At 47.2% G+C, this 21,001-nt stretch overlaps 1 protein-coding gene across 19 annotated transcripts in view; it reads left to right on the plus strand.

Moving 5' to 3' along the window:
* Window positions 1-21,001, plus strand: part of LOC129009980 (voltage-dependent L-type calcium channel subunit alpha-1C) — a 716,779-nt gene that overhangs the window by 663,523 nt on the left and 32,255 nt on the right. For 15 of the 19 annotated variants that reach the window (XM_063672311.1, XM_063672312.1, XM_063672327.1 and 12 more), the window contains 4 exons: window positions 7,689-7,721; window positions 10,845-10,973; window positions 13,048-13,113; window positions 14,365-14,456. In XM_063672311.1, the coding sequence (XP_063528381.1) occupies window positions 7,689-7,721; window positions 10,845-10,973; window positions 13,048-13,113; window positions 14,365-14,456 (320 nt within the window). The remainder of the gene's footprint in view (window positions 1-7,688; window positions 7,722-10,844; window positions 10,974-13,047; window positions 13,114-14,364; window positions 14,457-21,001) is intronic. The other 4 variants (XM_063672321.1, XM_063672320.1, XM_063672322.1 and 1 more) reach the window with 1 other exon arrangement.

Genomic DNA, 21,001 nt, shown 5'->3' on the forward strand with positions numbered 1-21,001 from the left:
CTCTCTGGCTCTGGGTCCTGGAAGGATGGAGGAAAAGCAATCACAAGCAAGCCGGGCTCCTCTCTGGCTCTGGGTCCTGGAAGGATGGAAGAAAAGCAGTCAGTCCTGAGTCATAGAGCTACTTGCTGCACGTCCACCCACTCGGGTGAGTCAGCTCAGCCTGCACGACTCCAGCCCTCTCTCTTGGCCTGCAACCCACAGTGCTTGCGTTGGACAGTGGGCCTGGCTCTCTCCGTCTGCCTTTGTGGCTGTAACCACACCTCCTGCCCCCTGCCATGGCAGAGAAGGGGCCAGAATGGGCACTATCACCGCCCATAGTTGTGATGAGGAAGGAGAGTAGAGAGATGTGGTCAGAAAGCAGATTTGTCCAAGGACATTAGGGTGTACACACCTTAGAGACCACCCAGCCCAAACCCTTATTTGTTTATTCCTCAAAGATACCTTGAGCACCCGCTGTGTGGTATTGCTTGAGGATATACAAATTTTCTAGGCGAGGACACAAAAGGCCAGAGGCAGGAAACAGCTTGCTCACTTTCACAGGTTTTTCACAGCAAGCTGACCGGAACTCCCAGTCAGTAGGGGGCTCAAGTGGGTGCTGCTGCTGACCATTGTCTAGATAACATTGGTGGGTGTGGCCTGAGCTGGTTCTAGGACACATAGATTAAATCAAGTTCCGTGGTCTCAGGACAGCTGGGTGGGGCAGAGCATATCCTTGACATCTCCCTCCAGCCCCACTTCTCATTGCTGGAGCCTCCTGTTGCCCTTGGAGTCCCTTCTAGCTTCTTCCCACTTTCAGCAACAACCCCCACCCCCAACAAACCTAATGCTACCAAGGTGCCTTGTTTCAAAATGAAGTGATTCCAGCACAGTAATTCATGCTGGGTGGTAGCGACTCAGTGAGCTGTCCTTCTAATAAATCATTGTACCTTGAAGAGAAGGCCATGTTCAACCTGCAGGTGGAATGTTTATTGTATCTCAGGTGAGCCTTTAGCAACGTGACCCCTGAGTGGGGAGGATACTTTTGTGAGGTCCCTTGCCATCCCCCCACAAAGGCTGTTTTCTGCTCTGCTTAAGAGTACAGCTGGCCCTTGAGAGAGTTAGCAGAGCCACCCTCATTCCTAGAAGTGGGATGAAGCATCTGACCATCAGCAGTCCCCTGGGAGGAGGCCGAAGGCCCTGGATCTCAAGGTCTAGGGTGAGGCTTGCTGTATGAACTAGTGTGATGTGGGGTTGAGGGGGTGGGGACAGAGAGACGGGCCTGAGAAGTGGCCTGGTGCAGCGAGTCTTCTCAAAAGCTTTTGCCTTGAGAAGTACCCTGCAGGTTTGACCCGAAAGGTCATGGGAACCTGTTTTGTTATAGGCATCCAATTTGGGTTGTTAATTCAGCTGTGTGAGATTGCTGAGGTCCTGATGTGGCTCTGACCCGTCCAGGCTCCCCTTGCCCTCTACCTTCTGCCCCAAACTGAGTCACTTTTTGTTTCCCTCAAACGCTCTTTCCTTTCCTGTTCTCATCTTATCAACCCACGTACGGGCCTCTATTCCCTTCCCCTCCATGTAAGGGTGGGAGGAAGTTGCCTAGCACACCCGTTGTTGTGGCCAGACAGCTGATTGTACCTGGCCAGTGTCTGACACTTCAGTTCCTACAGGCTCAGCAACCTGCTGTTGGGGTTTTTTCCAGAAAGCTTGTAAAGCAAAGGCACCTAGAAGATGCCATGAGCTGGTAGTGAGGAGACACAGGAAGGCTAAAAGATACGTAGGGTGCCTCGAGAAGCATGGCCACTTCTGTTGATGCCCATTTACTCTCATATTTGGTGCTCCCACCCAGGGAATCATCTGTTTGTTTCCTTTTTGAGTCTCTGCCCCGCCCTGCCTCACCCACTCTGTTTCTCTGCCTTTCTTCTCTATCTTGTGACCTCTCCCTCTGGCATAAGGAATTCTTTGATGTAGTTAGCACTACTGGCACGCTGATTTCATTCGTTTATTCTTCATGGGCTTTTTGTTGGTGGAGGTTGGTTTGTTTGCTTGAATGACTAGATGCTGGGCTGTCCTTCCCAGGGGAAGATGAAACTCCCAGGCAATTCTGTAATCAGTCTTGTTTAGTGTGTTTCTGGCAGGTAATAACACCTTGGGAGTCATCAGGTTGCAGATGATAACAGTGAGACCCTGAGGCTTCAGCCACTTCCATCCAGCAAACTGGTCACTGCAGCCAGTAGCACAGGACATAGCTCTCAGCCATCCACAGCTTCACACACAAAGCAGGAAGAGCAAAAGAGGGCCAGGAGCTGCAGCCCCACACTGGGAGCCCGGCTGCCAGTCCCCTTGGGGCCAAAGACCCCTTGAGGGGAGTTCTGAAGGGGCATTTCAACTCAGTGTCTGTAATTCCAAACACACAAGAAAGGCAAGAAAGGCCCTCTCCTTCTAGCTGGAATTCCACTTTGGAGAAACACAAAAGCCCGTGGGTTTCCGATCTGAGGGTGGTGGCCCGGGGCAGAGTCCTTTCCATGGTCCCCGTCCATCTTTAGCTTTATCCTGGTGCGTTCCCTGCCCTTTGTTTGTCTTCCTCTGTTCAGTGCTCCTCCTCCATCACTTCCGTCTCTCCATTCACACCAAACCAAAATGGGAATTCTGCTTAGAATCGCTTCCAGCTACGCATATCTCATTCATTTGCTCTTCTGTCTGAAAGCCACTGGCTTCTACCCTCAGCTCCTGTCTATCCCAGCTGACGTTTGTTTAACCTTCACCTCTCTTAGCAAGTACCTGTTCATTCAACTTTAGAAGGCTTGCAGCTTAAAACATGCTTGACTTTGGCCTCCTTAAAATGTCTTGCCCTGCTGCCACCCCCAGTGGCTCCAAGATTCAGCACCTCCCGACTCCTCCTGAGATATGCATTTATCCTGGTGGGAAGGGGAGATAAAAGGATCATGAGGATCCCCACACACACACCCTTAACCTACACCTGCTGGCTCCTGGCCATGAAGTTGGTGTCAGATGTCTCCAGCAGCCCCTGACCCCTGCCATTCCCAGCTCTCTCTGTGCACCAGCCTGACCACCTCCTCCCTACATAGATCACCTCCGAGGTCTCTCCCTCAAAGCCCCAACCCTTGGTCTTTCTCCACACCATGACACCCCCCAACAGAACCAGCTATTGTGTCTTGCAGATCAAATTGAGATTGGAGGTAGTACAAGCGGAGAAGTGGAGCATGGGGAGGGGGTACTGGCTGGATGGAGACCTTCAGGTGGCTTGGAATTAAATATGTATCAGATCCACCTCCCTAAGTTCTGGACAAGACATTTAAAAAAATACAGCAAGGGTTCTATAGCAGGACCACGATTTAGAGACTCACACTCCCATGACATTACTTTTGACGTCTGCTTCAGAGGTGCGTGGAATCTCAGTGACACTGAGGTCCTAGCGTTGTCTCAACGGCAGCCATTGGAATTGGGCAGTCCTTTTCTGTAGGGCCAAGGCCAGCCTTCCCTGGAGGAGATCAGAGGTAATCTGCACCTTTCAAAATCATCCTGCCGAGGAGAATGCAGCCATGGCTTATGCCCCCTTCACAATGCTCTCTGGCCACCTGACTGCAGGAGAGTATTGTGGAGGACAACTGGGTTGGGTATTCCAGCCTAGAGATCTACTGCTCAGCCCCTGAATTTCTATAATTCTTACCCTTGGCTGTGCTTTAAAAAAATAATAATTTAAAAAAAACTTTTTTTCGTATGGTGAAGAGCTATTTTTCAACTACCTTTTAAGTCTCCAGAGAGACCATGTAATGTGGCAACCGGGAAACACATCCCGCAGCCTCCCACACCATCCTGGTGGGAAAATCCTCCACCTGGGAGGATCCTGTCTCTGCTGGCCTCCGGCATTCCCTGAGTATCGCCCCTCAGCATCCTAAATGTGGCCTAGACCTGGCACTCCGATGAAAATAAGTGCACAGTGAGTGCCTTCCAGAAAAAAGACTTCATCCACTGAAGTGTTACTTCTCATTTGACCCGGAACTTAATTCAGAAAGACAGCTTTCCAGAGACCTCCCTCTCATTAGCTGCCCTGCACCACTCCGCTTCTCACTGCCAGTTCTGCCAAAACAAGGCAATCTGCATAAGCATATTGAAGGAAGGAGATCGTCTTTCCTTTCTGTTTGCCCTGAGCCTGTTAACTGGAACCACTAACCAGAGCTCTCTCTCTCTGAAAATGCCCGACCTCTGCCTCAGATACGGAATAATAACCTGATTTCATTTATATCAATTACGTGAACAAATTAAGTTAATTGCCCCAATATCATGAAATTGTTGAAAATTACCAGATCGTTAGAAAACAAGGATGAAAGAATTGGCTGCTCAGAAATTTCTCCACGCCTACCATTAGTGGAGACAGTGCCATATTGAAAATCAGCCAGAATGTTCAGGTTATGTAAGCAGCTCTGTTGGCTGCCCTAAAAGGGGAATGTAGTCTCCAGGCTTGGGGGTGTATATCTTCAGGGAATCCTACGGCCCCTTTCTTCCCCAAGAAAGACCACAGATGGAGAAACTACAAACTAACTCAAGGGCACCGGCAGCAAATCTGGGAAGGGGTCAGAGATTAATGGCCCAAGTATTGATAGCTACCAACAAATTCTGAATTTACATCCAAAGGTAGAACTGATGATTTGTAGTTTCTCAAGGGGCCGTACTTGGTATTTAAACAGAGTGGCAAACCACAGAGACTAAAAGTGCTGATCCTGGGGTACCACAGATGTCCAACTCCAGCAAGTCCAATCTCTCCTTCCATCTCAGCAGGGGATTCACTTGCCAAGGGGAAAGGGTACCAAAGACTCCAACGATGACGTGGGATCACGTAGGAAACGCCCAGGGCATCAGTAGACCTCGGAGGCCTTGGGGGCAGGGGCTGTGTCTTAGGCTGCTTCCTATTGTTACCATGTAGAAATCACTCAGGGATTGCTCTCTGATTTCATCGTGAGTGGTTATTCACTTTTGAGACCATGGACCTTGTAAACATAGCTCCTCATGTGAAAACAGGTTTGTGTGGTGTTAGAGGCAACACTGTCCCAGCTAGTCAAATGCCCTGTGAACAGTGTGGCTTAAGGCTCAAGAAAAAGTTAATCTTTGAGTCTCTAGATTCTTCCAAAGTTGGTCTCTTTGGAGAGTTGTCATTACCGGGCAGGAGAATGCCACACAGAGATCTCAGAGTGTCCTCATTCTTCCTCTTTCTACTGTCCTCATAGCTGCTCCTGACTTTCTCTTGTCTGCTGTTATAGAGACATGCCATAGGAAATGTTAAATCGATACATGTTATTAAAATACAAAATACTATCAAGATTATCTGAACAGATCCAAAGTCAAGTCTTGAAGTGAAATATGACTTAAATAGACGAGGTCTTAAATGGGAGCTATAAAATGCAACAAGAGAAAAGACAGTTAAGACAAATGTTTAAAAACCCCAAATGAAGGATTCTGAATGTTTAAGAAGTAAAATAAAACAGGGTTTTTTTTTTTGTTTTTTTGTTTTGTTTTGTTTTTGTTTTTCTGATGCCTAGAGGTTGGTTCAGTTAGGCCAGTAAGCAGCGTACCTGAGTGTCTTGTCAGAATTATCTCCATTTTGGTCCTGTTCAGGCTGGGATTGACCCAGAAGACCTTCAAGCATTTTCCCAGGGTTCTTAGAAGTGATGGACAGCTGTGATGGTTTGCAGGATGGATCCAAGAGGCCAGCAATGGCTCAAGCTTCCTGGGAACTCTGCCCAACACTCAGGAGTTAACATGGTGTAGGTTACCTCCCTCTGGACCTCCCTCCCTGCCCCACTGAAGCCTGAGAAACACAGAACTCCTTGTCCATGAGCAAGGGAGCTCAAGCACTGGGCCAGGAGTGGGGCAGAAAGGTGCCAGTGGATAGCTAGACCTGACCATCCTGGGCAACTATCACACACCAGAGCAAAAGGGGTTTAGGTGCTTTGCCAAGAAATTTCTTCTGTGCATACCTGTATGAGAGAGAGAGAGAGAGAGAGAGAGAGAGTGTGTGTGTGTGTGTGTCTGCCTATGTTTGTCTCTGTGTTCAATCTCAGCCTGCTAGCCAAATCCTAGGGACCCCACACCCTGCAGTCACAAGGACTGACCTGGCAGGTGGAATCTTCATGAAGCAGAAGCTGAGATCTAGAGATCCAGATATGGAGTGTTCCATAAAAGCCTAGAGAAGTGTCCCTTTCTTTCTCTTCCCTCACCTCACCCTATATCTCCACCATCCCCTAAAAGGGCATCCTACCAACTAGCTATGAAAAAAAAAGAATTTGCTGAGAAATCTGTTACCCAAGAAATATTTTCAGGCTGCAAGCAAATGTCTAGTTGTGCACATTTCCATCCTTCAAAAATTCCATTGCACATTTTCCTTGTTTGTACCTTAAAAACAGAAATACAAGAGCAACCATCTGAAAGTGGAGGGTAAAAGCCAAGTCCTGACTTTCTAGAAAGAGTTAGCAGCTCAGATAGTCAAGATCGGTCAGGGCTGAGCCCTCTGTGCTGGAGCCCAAAAAATAAGGGCACCTTCCCAGATCCAGGCTCCAGGAACTCGGGGAGAGGGCTGGCCCTGGGATAGTCACCAGAGGCCAGTTTCCTCAGCTTTTACCCCCAAATGAGTTCAGCAGTCAGACCCGTGAGAACAGCTTCCTGGGGTGTTAGTATCCTAAATTGTGTGCAGGGCTTTCAAGTTTAGAAAACAATTCAACACTCATTATTTCATGCCAACGGCCAGGGCTCGCCACACCTATAGACCAACAGCTAAGCAAAGCCATCTCCTGCCTGAGCCTGAGCTTTGAGAACAAGCCCCATTATGGAGTGGGTTGAGGCCACCTCTGGAGGCCCTCGTCAGTGTTGACTTGAAGTCAGTCTCCCCTAAACCTGAGAGGCCACTGCCCTTGCTTTGTTTAAATATATGTAGGCAAGGATAGGCTCTGGGGTCAGCAAGGCCTCTGTCCTTCAGCTGGCCCTGCCTGGAGTAAGCTAAAGTGCATAAAGCCCAAGTCCTCATAGGTTAACAATGGCTATAAAAAAAATTAAAACAGGCTTGGCACAGTGGCTTACACCGGTAATCCCAGTACTTTGGGAGGCCAAGGCAGGAGGATCACTTGAGGCCAGGCCACTAGTTTGAGACCAGCCTGGGCAGTATAGTTAGACCCTATCTTAAAAAAAAAAAAAAAAAAAAAAAAAAAATTAGCCGGGCTTGGTGGCGCATGCGTGTAGTCCCAACTACTAGGGAGGCTGATGTGGGAGGATCATTTGAGCCCAGGAGTTCAAGGCTGCAGTGAGCTGTGATTATGCCACTGCACTCCAGCCTGGGCAACAGAGCTGAGACCCTGTCTCTAGAACAAAACCAAACCAAACAAAAAAATTACAAACCTCCATCCACAAAATCCCAGAGACCTCACCTGCTTATCTAATAATATTATGGATGTGAGTTATTTAAAGGGCATAGGTAGGAGAATGCCTGTGGGTCCTTGATTGACATGGGACCCAGCAACACAGACCCCACACTCACGGGGACGCCCCAGGACCTGCCAGGCCTACGCTTTCACGTTTCTTTCACTTGTTTCCTTTTGCCCTCTTCTGCCACTGTGTTGCTCCTGTGTTAGCCAAGACCTAGAATACCGGGCATCTTCATGGGAGACTCATTACAGCTTATCTCTATCTGCCTTTCTTTAAAGCCAGCTGAACATACCCAATGCTCTCCCTCTATGGTAAGACCAACCCTCCCGACCATGCTCCCGGCTTCCGTGTCCCCCTCTAACACCCCCACTTTCCCCACCCCGAACTCCAGAGTCCCTGGGAGCCCCACCTGGCTCTCATTGCATGTGGCCACTGTGTCTGCCGTGTGCCTTGCCTGCCTGTTCCCTTTTCGTGTGAGCTGTGAAGATGCTGTTTGTGCAGTGGTGGTGTTTTACCCCTGAGCTTTCCTTGGGGTGGTAATTCACTGAGATCTTGACTATCTAACGAACCACTGGGAGAGAATGGGACCCGAGGGCCGTTTCCTGTTAAATACCCTGAGGACTCCACCGGCCAAAGCCTCTGACCTTAATCTGATGTGAGAAATTTGCGGAGGGTACCTATGCGAGCCATGGCAGGGCTCCAGGGTAAGGAGAGAAGAAAGAGGTGCTCTAGCCAGGAGAGGGAAGGGTGGACGATGATTCCTATTATCAGCGTCTGTGGCTCCTAGCTTCCCTGTGCTTCAAGTGAAAGGCCACCATAAAAGGTTTCAGCTGGGATTTGTTACTGAGCGCGTGATTGAATTTCCAGTCACTCCAACCTTGCTACCCCTTGCATTTTTCTAAATTCCTGAAGTCTGTTAAAATTAGGCTACAGCCACTGTTCCGCAGCAAGCTGGAAGCAGAAAAACGAGCTCCGTTGATTGGACCACTCCTGTTGTAGGAGTCTCTGATTCGTGTTGGTTGAAGTGATAAAAGAGACGCCATTCAGCGTGACCTTGAAGCCTCCTTGGCCCAGCCGCCTCCAAAAGGCTGCCGTTACGCATTTCGAACTGGGCCAACTATGAGTTTTTAGAAGGACCAGTGGGGTTGATTGACCAAGCCACCAAGTCTGCAGGCCGAGGCAAGCTTGGGTGGGTTAATGTGTTCCCCAGTGCAGCCTGGCCCTGCCTGGCCACAAGGCTGCCACAGGAAAGGCTGAGCCCGGGTGCTCTACCCCGCTTCCTGGGGACTCTGCTTCCGGGATCAGCCGTCTGGATCTGCCTCCTTTTTGCATTGTCATTGGGTTTATTAGAGCAAATTGGTGCGTCCAAATGGCAATGTGTTTATTCTCCTTTTCGAGCAGCATTCGGAAACTGCAGCCACAGGGGAGGGCTCTGAACAGTGGAATGGAATTCACACTGCAAGCTTGGTGTTTGGTGTTTTTTGGGTTTTTTTTGTTTGTTTATTTTGTTTTTTTAACTGAGCAGATCCAGATGCCCCTGTGGCACCAGCTTCTCAAACTCTTGACACTTGCAGCTGAAGTTCTCCACTTAAGCTTGTTCTTTTTTTTTCTCCTTTCTCAAACACGGTGGAACTGACAGCTGAGTTATAAAATCCTAAGCCTCCTCTGCATACTCCTCTGGGGGAACACAACCCCCTTTTAAGGAGTGAAAATAGAAGTTCAAGCAGATACACAGGTGATAGAAATACAGAGATTAAGGGCATCAAAGGCTTCAGAACACACAGGCAGGGCAGAGCTCAGGGCAGGACAGGGCTGCTGCCTGCAGCTCTTGACCCAGCCCCTCAGGTACCCATGCAGCGGGTCCTGAGACCCACCAGTCTGTCCCCTGCCTTGAGGAGAACGGGAGCCTTAGGAGGAACTGAGGCAGCTCTGATTTTGAAATATAAGACATATTTTTGCTCTTCTCCTGTTTGGAAGATCTGGAAAGCAGGAGAGGTCTCTGGCTTGCTTCTGGGCAGAGTGGTGGCAGGGTGTCTCCCTGCTTCCCTCATAATCTCCTGTCCTGCATAGTGAGGGGAGCGGCCTCTGACGCCTCATCAGGGTGGGCCAGAGCAGGCAATGCAGTTAGAAGGGCTTTAGCACTGGATATTGCCAGTGAGAGTCTGACCTAGAAATAATTAAAAGGCAAGGTAAAGCAAGGAGTGGGGAGGGCCCAGGTGGCCCCAGTAACAACCTGAGCCCTCCCACCTCGCAAGAGGTGTGGACGGGACCAGTAACAGGAAGCCCCGAGGGTCCGTTCTCTCCCGGTGCCCGCAGGTCTGGGTGAGCTGCACTAGCTCCGGATTTGGCAGTGGCTCCCTCCTGGGTTCCTGTTCGCCAGGCCGGTTTGGGCAGAAGGAGGGCCAAGTGGGGAGTCAGCTCATGTTCTCAGGTTTGGAGGCAGAAGACGGCAGGACAGCCCGTCCTGTCCCTTGAGCCCTGGCCAGGCATGTGCCAAGCCCCCAGGCTCCCCCAGGTCCAACAGCAGCAGCCCAAGCACCTCCAGTCACCTTGGCCTGCACTCCACCCTTCCTCCCCTTCACCTTCCCTTTCCCCTTCCCCAGGGGCCCTGAGGGAGACCATCTGCAGGGGCATCACTTGCAAGGGAGGCCTCCCCTCCCTTAAGCTGCCCTTCTCCCTTCCAGGGTCTTGTACAGCCTGGAGGGTTGGAGCCTCCTAGAGGCCCCAGGGCAGAGGGGAGTAGGAGGGCAACAGCTTCAGAGCAAGGTCTGCAAACCAGACCCTCTCCAGCACTGAGTGGCACCCCAATCCCTCCCTTTGGGACAGGAGCTGTGGAAAGTAGAAGGAGGTGATACAAGGGAAGTGCTGGAGTCCCAAGCAGCTGGGGCATGAGGTCCTTCAGGGGGCAGCCCACCAGGACCCCCAAATGCACTCATACCTACAGCTGGGAGAGAGGCCAGCCACCAACCCATGTCCTGGGAGAGCGCTGGGCTCCACTTAGGATGCAGGACTCTCTGCCCAGACAAACGGGAGAGAGGCTAGGGCTGCTTCCTCAGCAGTGCAGAGGAGGGGCTCCCAGGGCAGCTGGCTCTGGGCCTAGAAGATTCCAAAGCATATGGTAGTTCCTGATGGAGTCGTCTGTCCTCCATCCAGGGCATTAAGAACTAGGAATAAAGGGGAAGCGGGGAGAATAAAAACACAGGACCACAGCCCAGCGGCCTGGGCACAGTCTAGCTCTGCAGAGACCATGGGGCTGGGCTGTCCACTCATTAAAGTGGGCGGCCGCCCTCCCGTCGGAGGGGGAAGTCTAGTGCAGCAAACCCTGGCCTGCCTTCCGCCACTGCCACTGAGGTCTGTATTTCTCGGAGGGGCCCTCCTGTTCTCACCCCCCTCTTGCTGTGCTAACTGCACCTCCTGTTGCCGACGGGTTCCAGAACGCAGAGGAAAACTCCCGCATCTCCATCACCTTCTTCCGCCTGTTCCGGGTCATGCGCCTGGTGAAGCTGCTGAGCCGTGGGGAGGGCATCCGGACGCTGCTATGGACCTTCATCAAGTCCTTCCAGGTAGCTGCCCCTCATGTCCTGCGGCCCGGGGATCCCAGGGCTGCTGCGTGGCCCAGAACGCAGCTGACACAAGGAGGAGCCCTCCACTCTGGGGCCCTGCTCCTTCCTCTGTGTGGCAGAACTCAGCCGCTCTGCCTGGCTCCCTGTTTCTGCACTGAGAGGCCTAGACGAAGCGTGTGGTTTCCAAGGCAGGCTCAGAGCCCCACAAAGCCACGTGGTAAAGGAGGGATGGGAGCTAAGGGGAGGCGGAAAGGGTCTGCCTTACTTTTAACCATCATTTATGTCTTTCTGCACAAGAATTTACTGGACAAAGGGGTTTTGTGGTAAGGAACAAACCTGAAAAACACGGGCCTGGACAACCTGGTGACCGCTACGGCCCTTTGAATTCAGCATTTTCAGAATCTGGCCGTCGCCCTCCTCCCCGTAGGCATTTCAGCAGCATCTGCTGACAGCACCTGTTATGTCCTCGGCCAGAGTCGCAGGGCCCTGGTGTCCTCCGCTCGGCTAGAGAGGTCCTTCGAATGGGCCCAGGACTGCCTGGCCATGTGATCAGTTCCTCTGCTCAGCCATTGTTTTCCCCTTAAAACAGAATGACAATCAGCCCCTGCCAGCTCGGAGGAGCCTTTGTAGGTTTGAAGTTAAGGAGAAGCAAAGCGCTTGGGTTACTTGACTTCCCCCAGATGAGTGCAGAACCCATGAAGGCGGTTTCATGCTTCCCTGGGCTGGCGGAACGCAGGCTTCTCTCCCCCCACGGAGGGGCCGCTCTCAGCCTTCCCAGGACCAGAATCTGTCAGGGAAGATGGCCTTTGTGTGCCCCACCCTGGCCAGTCCCTGCCTGGGGACAGGGCATGCCTGGGCCTGGTCCAGGTGAGGAAAGATGCCCATCCCGGCTCTGCCCCCAGCAGCCTCCTGCCAGGTACCGACCATCCAAGGCTCTCGAGGGAGCTCCCAATGGCCAGGCCTCCTCCAAACCGCCAAGGCTGACCCTGCCTAGTGATGAGCTGGGGCTCCTGCACTCTGAGCCCAGCTCAGCCCAGGCTCTGGGGATTCGCAATAGTAGACACCAGCGGAAGCAGGACTGCCACTGACTCTGTACTTGGGTGCACGCGGAACCCACGGCTGTGAGTGGCCATACTCTCACTGCCCCCTCACATCTCCTGGGGCTGGGAAGAGGCACAGACTGGGTGACTGCGAGGGCCTGATGGTGGCGCAGGCATTCAGGCCAGGCAGCCGGCACCTGCTGTGGTGGCACCCTCTAGTGACCGGTGGCCACAGCTGAAGCGGCACCCAGGAACATGGGCCAGGCCTCCCATCCTGGGGACCATGGCCTGTCCCCAGAAGTCGCGGGGGCTCTGGAAAATTAGTTGTCCGAGTTGCCAGGCAGATAATGCATTGAGCGAATTGAACGTATGGAACCCAACTCTGTGCAAGGCATTGCACTAAGCACTTTATAAGCCTTAAATCATTTAAACCACGAAACCTCTGAGGTCATTATTATTATTTCCATTTTTCTGATGAGGAGACTGAAGTTCAGAGAAGTTAAGTGCCCCAACCCTCATAGATAGAAAGTGGCAGAAACAGGATTTGAACCCATGATCTTTTAAATTTTTCCTTATTAAATGTTTTCATTGCAATAGTAATACCCGCTCACTACAACTAGTGGGATAGAATTAAGCTGTGTAAAGAAAGGGTGTAACTTGCCACCACCCCACTCCTCCACAGGTAACCACAGTCAGCTGGGTGCTGTCCTCCACGATTTCTCCTGCCTCGTACAAACATACCGCACATGTGTAGTCGGAGGAGGTTTTGCTCATTCTTGATTGTTCTGCCCAGGTAGTGTCGCACTATATCGTTACTCTGCGGCCTGCTTTGAAAACCAAGCTGAAATAGGAAGTCAGTTCCAGTTTCTCAGACCTTCTCCCAGGTTCCCCGTAGTCCTGTGGGACTGTTGGAAGTGTCCCCCAGCCCAAACCGGGCAATAGCTGATGGCTGCAGAGGCAGGGATGCGGCGCTCCCTGGGAAGGGGCCCAGCCTCCGCGCTCGGCCTCATGGGAGTCTCCTGCACTTCTTCCAGGCCCTGCCGTACGTGGCCCTCCTGATCGTGATGCTGTTCTTCATCTACGCGGTGATCGGGATGCAGGTAGGGAGGCTCCCACCATGGGGCTCCTGGCCTCCTGCTCTGTCTCTCCCCAGTTCCCAGCACCACATTCCCTAACGCCTTCCCCCCTCCCTTCTCCCTCTCATTCCTGACTGTCCCTCTCCCTCCTCTTCCATTTTCTGAGGCCCAAAAAGCCACAGCAATTGGAACTTTCCCCAAATGGATCTCCTGTAGGTAACAGGAGAATGTCCTGGTACAGAATACACAGCCCAGAGAGCCTCCCTCCCCGAGGCCTGGGTTCTGCTCTTGGTAGAGGAAAGACATTCTCGAGTTATGCAAGGGGCCTCAGGACAGACACAGCCCCTTCTCAAGAAACAGCAGCGAGGTGTGTCTGTTTGTGTCCAGCACCCCTGTTGTTTGTGTCCACGTCTGATGGGCCTGAGAATTACCCCAACCAGATTCATTTGAAGCTAATGGCTGAGAGGGAGGGAGGGAAGAAGGAAGCAAGGAAGGGCCAAATGAACACAAGGTTCACCGCATCAAACGTGCAGCAGTTTTCTGGGGCCTCCCCTCCCAGGTGCCCACTGCACCTTTCACCGCAAACCTAGGGCTCTCCATTCCCATCTCGGGGCTCCAGCTTGAGGTCCCAAGGCCAAACTTGGCAGGGCGCCCACACTAGCCCAAAGCGCTTCCTTGGCCGCCCCTTCAGGAAGTCCCCTACGTGCTCATCGCAGAAACACCCAAGATTCAGTTGCCAAAACCGTTTGAGACTAAAAGAGCTACCTTGATACCTGATAAAGGTGGCAGTTTCTAAGATAAGCACAGCTTTAAAAGACCAGGAAAAAAAAGCGATTTCAGGAATGCATTAAGCTTGCCCTAGCCTCAGATCACTCACTCCACATCACTCCAAAATGCAAGAACTAAATTTGAAAGAGTGCTTGGACATGCAGAACTGAAATAGCAAAGAAAATAGCGCAGTGCATCCTGTGTCCTGTCAGAAGCAGGATCCTGGTCCCAGCATCCACTGCTCTCAGCCCCAGCTCCCACTGGGCTGCAGGGACCTTCCTGAGGCTGTGGGCACTTTGATTCTCATGCTTGTCCAGTGTAGGGATTTGGGCTCAGGGGCTGGGTGGGGCAGCAGGTGCTTGCCAGGTTGCATGGGAAGACTGTTCAGCTTGTGGCAGCCAGTTCCAGGGACACCTGAGACCCCTGAAGAGACCATTGAACAATGGTGGGAAATTAGGACGCTCTCTGTCCACAAATCACTGAACACCTCTTCCTTCCCTCTCCTAGGTGTTTGGGAAAATTGCCCTGAATGATACCACAGAGATCAACCGGAACAACAACTTTCAGACCTTCCCCCAGGCCGTGCTGCTCCTCTTCAGGTGGGTCCCTGAGGACATAGGTGCACAAATACACACACCTGCATGGTGCCACACTGTGGCCTGGTGGTGGAATGAAAGGGAACTGATTCCCGGGGAGTAGGAAGGAAGAGGATGTGTGCTTGCTCTCTGCCTGACAAGGAGGCCAGTGGGTCCATTGTCATTTATGATAACTTTCCACACAGCAACCCACTATGCACTGGCACACCTGCCGGAAACCAGACAAAACCATTAGGGGAGCAAAAGTCACAGGCTAAAAGCAGCCTGGCTTGGAATCTGAACAGGCCCAAAGCCAACCTGCCGACATGCTTTGTGACCTTGAGTGAGACATCTAACTTCCCTGAACCTCAGTTTTCTCGTCCAATAAGTACAGATATCTATCACTATACCAGCACCTGTGCCATTTGCCGTGCTGGGCGCTTATGTCCACATGCACTGGGCGTCATCCTCATTTAATCCTCAACACAATACTAGCAAACTGAATCCAACAGTACATGAGAAAGATGATACACCATGATCAAGTGGGTTTCATTCCAGGGATGGTTCGACATATGCACATCAATAAATGTAAGACACCATATTAACAGAATGAAGGAAAAAAGACCCACATGATCATCTCAATAGATGCAGAAAAAGCATTTGACAAAGTTCAGCATCCTTTCATGATAAAAACTCTCAACAAATTAGGCATAGAAGGATTGTACTGCAACACAATAAAGGCCACGTATGACAAGGCCACAGCTAACATCGTACTTAGTGGTGAAAAGTTGAAAGCTTTTCCTTTAAGATGAGGAACAAGACAAAGATGCCCACTCTCACCACTTCTATTCAACATAATACTACTGGAAGTCCTAGCCAGAGCAATCAAGCAAATTTTAAAAAGTTATCCGAATAGGAAAGGAAGAAGTGAAATTTTCTCTGTTTGCTGATGATATGATCTTATATATAGAAAATCCTAAAGACCACCAAAATCTATTACAACTGATAAACTAATTCAGTAAAGTTGCAGGACACAAAATCAACCCACAAAAATGAGTAGCATTTATTTACACTAACAATAAACTATCTGAAAGAGAAATTAAGAAATCAGTCCCTTTTACAATAGCATCAAAAAACTAAAATAAAATACTTAGGAATAAATTTAATGATCTAAACTGAGAACTCATAAAACATTGATAAAAGAAATAGTTGGTGACACAAATAAATGGAAAGATATCTTGTGTTCATGGATTGGAATAATTAATATTGCTAAAATGACCATACTACCCAAAGCAATCTACAAATTCAATGCAATTCCTATCAAAATGCCAATGTCATTTTTTATGGAAATGGAAAAAACAATCGTAAAATTCATATGGAACCACAAAAGACCCTGAATAGCCAAAGCAATCTTGAGCAAGAAGAACAAAGCTGGAGGCACCACAATGCATGATATAAAAATCTGTTACAAAGCTATAGTAACCAAAACAGCATGGTACTGGCATAAAAACAGACACATAGAGCAATGGCTCAGGAGAGAAACCTGAGAAATAAACCCACTCATTTACAGACAGTTGATTTTCGACAAAGGTGCCAAGAACACACAGTGGAGAAAGAACAGCCTTGTTAATAAATAGTGTTGCCAAAGAGAAAAAAGAGAATTACTTTCAAAATCATCATTAGCATTAGACTTCTCATTAACAAAAGTATATATGTAATAGAAGACAATGGAATAATATGTTCAAAATTATGAGGAAAAATGTATTTTTGAACCTCGCCCTCTAAATACAGTCTAATCAGCACTCAAGTAGTCAAGCAAAATAGAGACATTTCCAAGTGTTTAAGGACCCATAAAGTTTACTCCCCAACATAAGTCTTCCTTGGAGCAATTACTCAGGCTGTACTTCCACAGAATGAAAAATGAATCAAAGAAACGGAATGAGCAGAGTAATGATATGAGTAAAAAATAATGAAGTTTATAGTTATGAGTTATGAACAAGGACGTTATAAAGTTTATATAAAGTCTAGATACTTGTTAAGGGGAAAATGTACAAAACCTTAATGACAATTTGAGAGTAATATTTTATGTTATCTCTACAAGGTAGGAAGTGAGGTGGTAGAAGAATGAGAAACATGAAACCATGCTAAGATTCTTCTCTTGTTTGGGGATAAGAATAGATACTGTTTAATTCTGTACATAACTAAGGGAAAAGTGTGTATACATATATATGTTAAAGATTTAAAGGTCAATCACTAAAAAAATAGAAATGGAATGTATATATTCTAAACTACTAGAGGAAAAAAATGGATGGATAAAACTTAGCAATTCATCAAAAGGAAGGTAAAGCAAAAGTAGAAAAATAAATAAATAAAACATGGAAATTAGAATAATAAAATGAGATGGCAGGAATAAGAACAAAGATAATAATTGCTAAACTTATTGAGCTAAAGTTCACTATTAAAACATAGATACTCTGATGTTGGCTTTAAGAAATCTAGCTCTAGCCTGTTTATAACAGATACAGTAAAACAAAATGGCCTAAAGGAAATGAAAATAAAAGGATGGAAAAACGAATACATGTAAGGCTCACAATGTAGACGTAATAATAGCAGTAGCAGAAGAAATAGAATTCCAGGTGAAAGGCATTAAACAAGACAAAGAGGGATTTTATATTGATAAAAGGTATAATCCATCAAAAATATATAACAGTCATAAAACTACATGAGCCTAACAATATAGTTTGGAAATGTATCAATTACATACCAATAGAAGTATAAGGAGAACACACACACACACACACACACACACACACACACACAAACACACACACAGTAGAAGATTTAATACAGGTAGAGCATGACAGATCAAATAGACCAAAACAGAAAAAAGGGTAAAGAATATCTAAATAATACAATTAACAGACTTGAACTTATAGATTTATACTCAGTAAATGGCCAAAAAAACACATTCTTTTTAAACACCTCAGAAACATTCACAAAAATTAGCCAAGATTTAAGTCACAAAGAATTTAACAAATTCTAAAACTGCTCTTACTTTGATATAGCAAAATTAGAAATTAGCCATAAAAACAAAAACCCCTCCAAATTCTATTTAAAAATTTGGCACTCTTCTTAGTAACTCAAAGCTGAAACTACAATCTACAGTCATGCACCACATGATGACATTTCAGCCAATGACAGACTGCCTAAAATTATAATGGAGCTGAAAAATTCCTATCACCCAGTGACGCTATAGCATCATAACGCAGCGCAGTGCCTTACTCAGGTGTTCGTGGTGCTGCCAGTCATATAAAAGTGTGGCACATACAATTATGTACAGTACATAATATTTGATAATGAGAATAAATGACTGTGTCACCGGTTTGTGTATTTACTGCACTATACTTTTATCATTATTTTGCAGTGTACTGCTTCTACTTATTTTTTTTTAAGTTAACCGTAAAACAGCCTTAGGCAGGTCCTGCAGGAGGTATTCCAGAAGAAGGCATTGTTATCACAGGAGATGAGAGCTCCATGCATGTTACTGCCCCTGAAGACCTTCCAATGGAACAAGATGTGGAGGTGAAAGACAGTGATGTTGATGATCCTGACCCTGTGTAGGCCTAGCTAATGTGTGGGTTTGTGTCTTAGCTTTTAACAAAAAACTAAAAAAAAAAAAAAAAAGTTTAATATAAAAAAACATAAAATAAGGATATAAAGAAAAATGTTCTGTACAGCTGTACAATGTGTGTTTTAAGTTGCGTTATTACAAAAGAGTCCAAAAGTTAAAAAAAAATTAAAAAGTTTATAAAGTAAAAATGTTACATTAAGCTCAAGTTAATTTATTACTGAAGAAAGTAAAGCACTTTTTATAAATTTGTGTAGCCTAAGTGTATAGTGTTTCTAGTCTCCAGTGGTGTGCAGTAGCGTGCAGTCATGTCCTAGGCCCTCACATTCACTCACCACTCGCTCACTGCCCCACCCAGAACAACTTTCAGTCTTGCAAGCTCCACTCTTGGTATGTGCCCTCTACAGGTGCACCATATTTAAATATTTTTTACTGTTCCTTTTTTACTGTTCCTATTTTTACTGTTCCTTTTCAGTGTTTAGATATGTTTAGATACACAAATACTTAACCATTGTGTTCCAGTTTCCTGCAACATTCAGTACAGTCACATGCTGTATAGGCTTGTAGTCTAGGAGCAGTAGGCTGTACCATAGAGCTGAGGTGTGTAATAGCTATGGCATCTAGGTTTGTGTGAGTCCACTATATGCTGTTTGCACAACAGAATTGCCTAACCATGCATCTCCCCATTGTTAAGTGACACAGGACTGTACTTAGAAATGAGAGCCAGAGCTCCATATCTTAAATGTATGAGATGCATCAATCAGCACCAAAGAAAAAATTCAGAGCCTAAAATTTATTTATTTATTTTAAAAGATGTATATTAAATAAGCTAATAGATGGGGAAAAGAATAGTAAAATAATCCCAGAATATGAAGGAATGCATTTTTAAAAATAAAAGCATAAATAAAATATGGATTTTATCAATAAACCCTAAAGCTGATCCTTTGAAAAGACCAATAAACAGACAAACCATCAAATCCAATTTTTTAAAAAAACACAACAACATCAGAAATGCAAAAAGCAACATAATTACAGATGTGGAAGTGATTTTTAGAATGATAAGAGAATTTCATGCCTCTGTTTTGTGGCACTTCAGAGGTGATCATCTACTTCAAGATGAAGCAGAAGGTCTCCTTCCCAGCCAGTGGCTGCCAGAAACTCATTGAAGTGGACAGTGAATGCAAACCATACCTTTTATGAGAAGCATATGGCCTCAGAAGTCGCTGGTGCCACTCTGGGTGAAGAATGGAAGGCTTATGTGGGTGGAATCAATGGTACAAATGACAAGCGAGGTTTCCCTATGAAGCAATGTGTCCTGACCTGTGGTTGTGTCCACTTGCTACTGCATATGGGGCATTCTGTTATAGACCAAGGAGAACTGCAGAAGGAAAGCACAGATTGTTCAGGGTTGCATTGTGGGTGCCAATCTGACTTCTTAATTTGGTTTTTGTAAAAAAAAGATGGGGGAGAGAGAAAGATATTTCTAGACTGACTGATACTACTGTGCCTTTTCACCTGGGGTCCAAAAGAGATGGCACAGTCCAATAACTTTTAATTCTCCATAAAGATGATGTCCACCAGTGAGTAAGCCCCTAAACAAAGGATGTCAGGAACCCAGGACCAAAGCACCCAAGACTCGGCATCTTCTTACTCCACATGTCCTGCAACACAAATGCTGATGTATTGCTCTGAAGAAACAGAACACTAAAAAAAAAATAAGTAAGGCCAGGTGTGGTAGCTCACACCTGTAATCCTAGCACTTCAGAAGGCTGAGGCAGGTGGATCATGAGGTCAGGAGTTCGAGACCAGCCTGGCCAAGATGGTGAAACCCCATCTCTACTAAAAATACAAAAATTAGCCAGGCACGGTTGCAGGCACCTGTAATCCCAGCTACTCGGGAGGCTAAGGCAGGAGAATTGCTTGAACCTGGGAGGTGGAGGTTGCAGTGAGCCGAGATTGTTCCACTGCACTCTAGCCTGGGCGACAGAGCAAGACTCTGTCTCCAAATATAAGGAAGAGGTTAAACAATATGCTAAACTTTTGGCCAAGAGAATGAAGGAGACCAAAGAAAAATGCCGGGAACAGATTTCCAAGACATGGAGTCTATGCTCACTGAGAGCTTCTGAGTCTATCAAAAATAAGATTTTCACCAAGCATGGCAGCTCACACCTGTTATCCCAACAACTTGGGAGGCTGAGGTAGGAGGATCAGTTAAGACCAGGAGTATGAGACCAGCCTGAGCAACATAGCAAAACCCCATCTCTAAAAATAAAAAATAAAAATATTAGCCAGGTGTGGTGCCATGTGCCTGTAGTCCCAGCTACTTGAGAAGCTGTAGCGGGAGGATCACTTGGGCCCAGGAATTTGAGGTTACAGTGAGCTAAGATGGCTCCACTGCACTCCAGCCTGGGTGATGAAGTGACATCCCATCTCTAAACACATACACACACATACACACACACACACACACACACACACAAGATTTTTCTAAGAGTAGCAGACAAATAATATCAGACTTTAAAAAAGAAGACAGAGAACATCATGAACAAATAGGCAAATATATTTGAAAACCTAAATGAAGCAGATGCTTTTATGTAGAAAATAAGAATTATAAAATTATCTTAAGAATTAAAAAAAAAAAACAACTACAACAGAAATTGAAAAGGTAGTCGAAAATTTAGCCTTTGAAAAGGCCCAAGATTCAATATTTTTATTTGTGAGGTCTACCAGACTATCAAGGAGTGGATCATTCCAATGTTATATAAACTTCCCAGGAACAGAAAGATGTAGAAAACCTCTTCACTCACTCCATAAGACTAATATAAAGCTAATGCCAATGAGAAAAAGAGAAAAAAGCAAGCAGTTATAAATATGAAAATATGTACACATATCTGTCATTGTTTGCAGACAACAGGCTAATTCAAGTAGAAAATCCATGCAA

This window comes from Pongo pygmaeus, chromosome 10, assembly GCF_028885625.2.
Source record: "Pongo pygmaeus isolate AG05252 chromosome 10, NHGRI_mPonPyg2-v2.0_pri, whole genome shotgun sequence".
Taxonomy (NCBI): domain Eukaryota; kingdom Metazoa; phylum Chordata; class Mammalia; order Primates; family Hominidae; genus Pongo; species Pongo pygmaeus.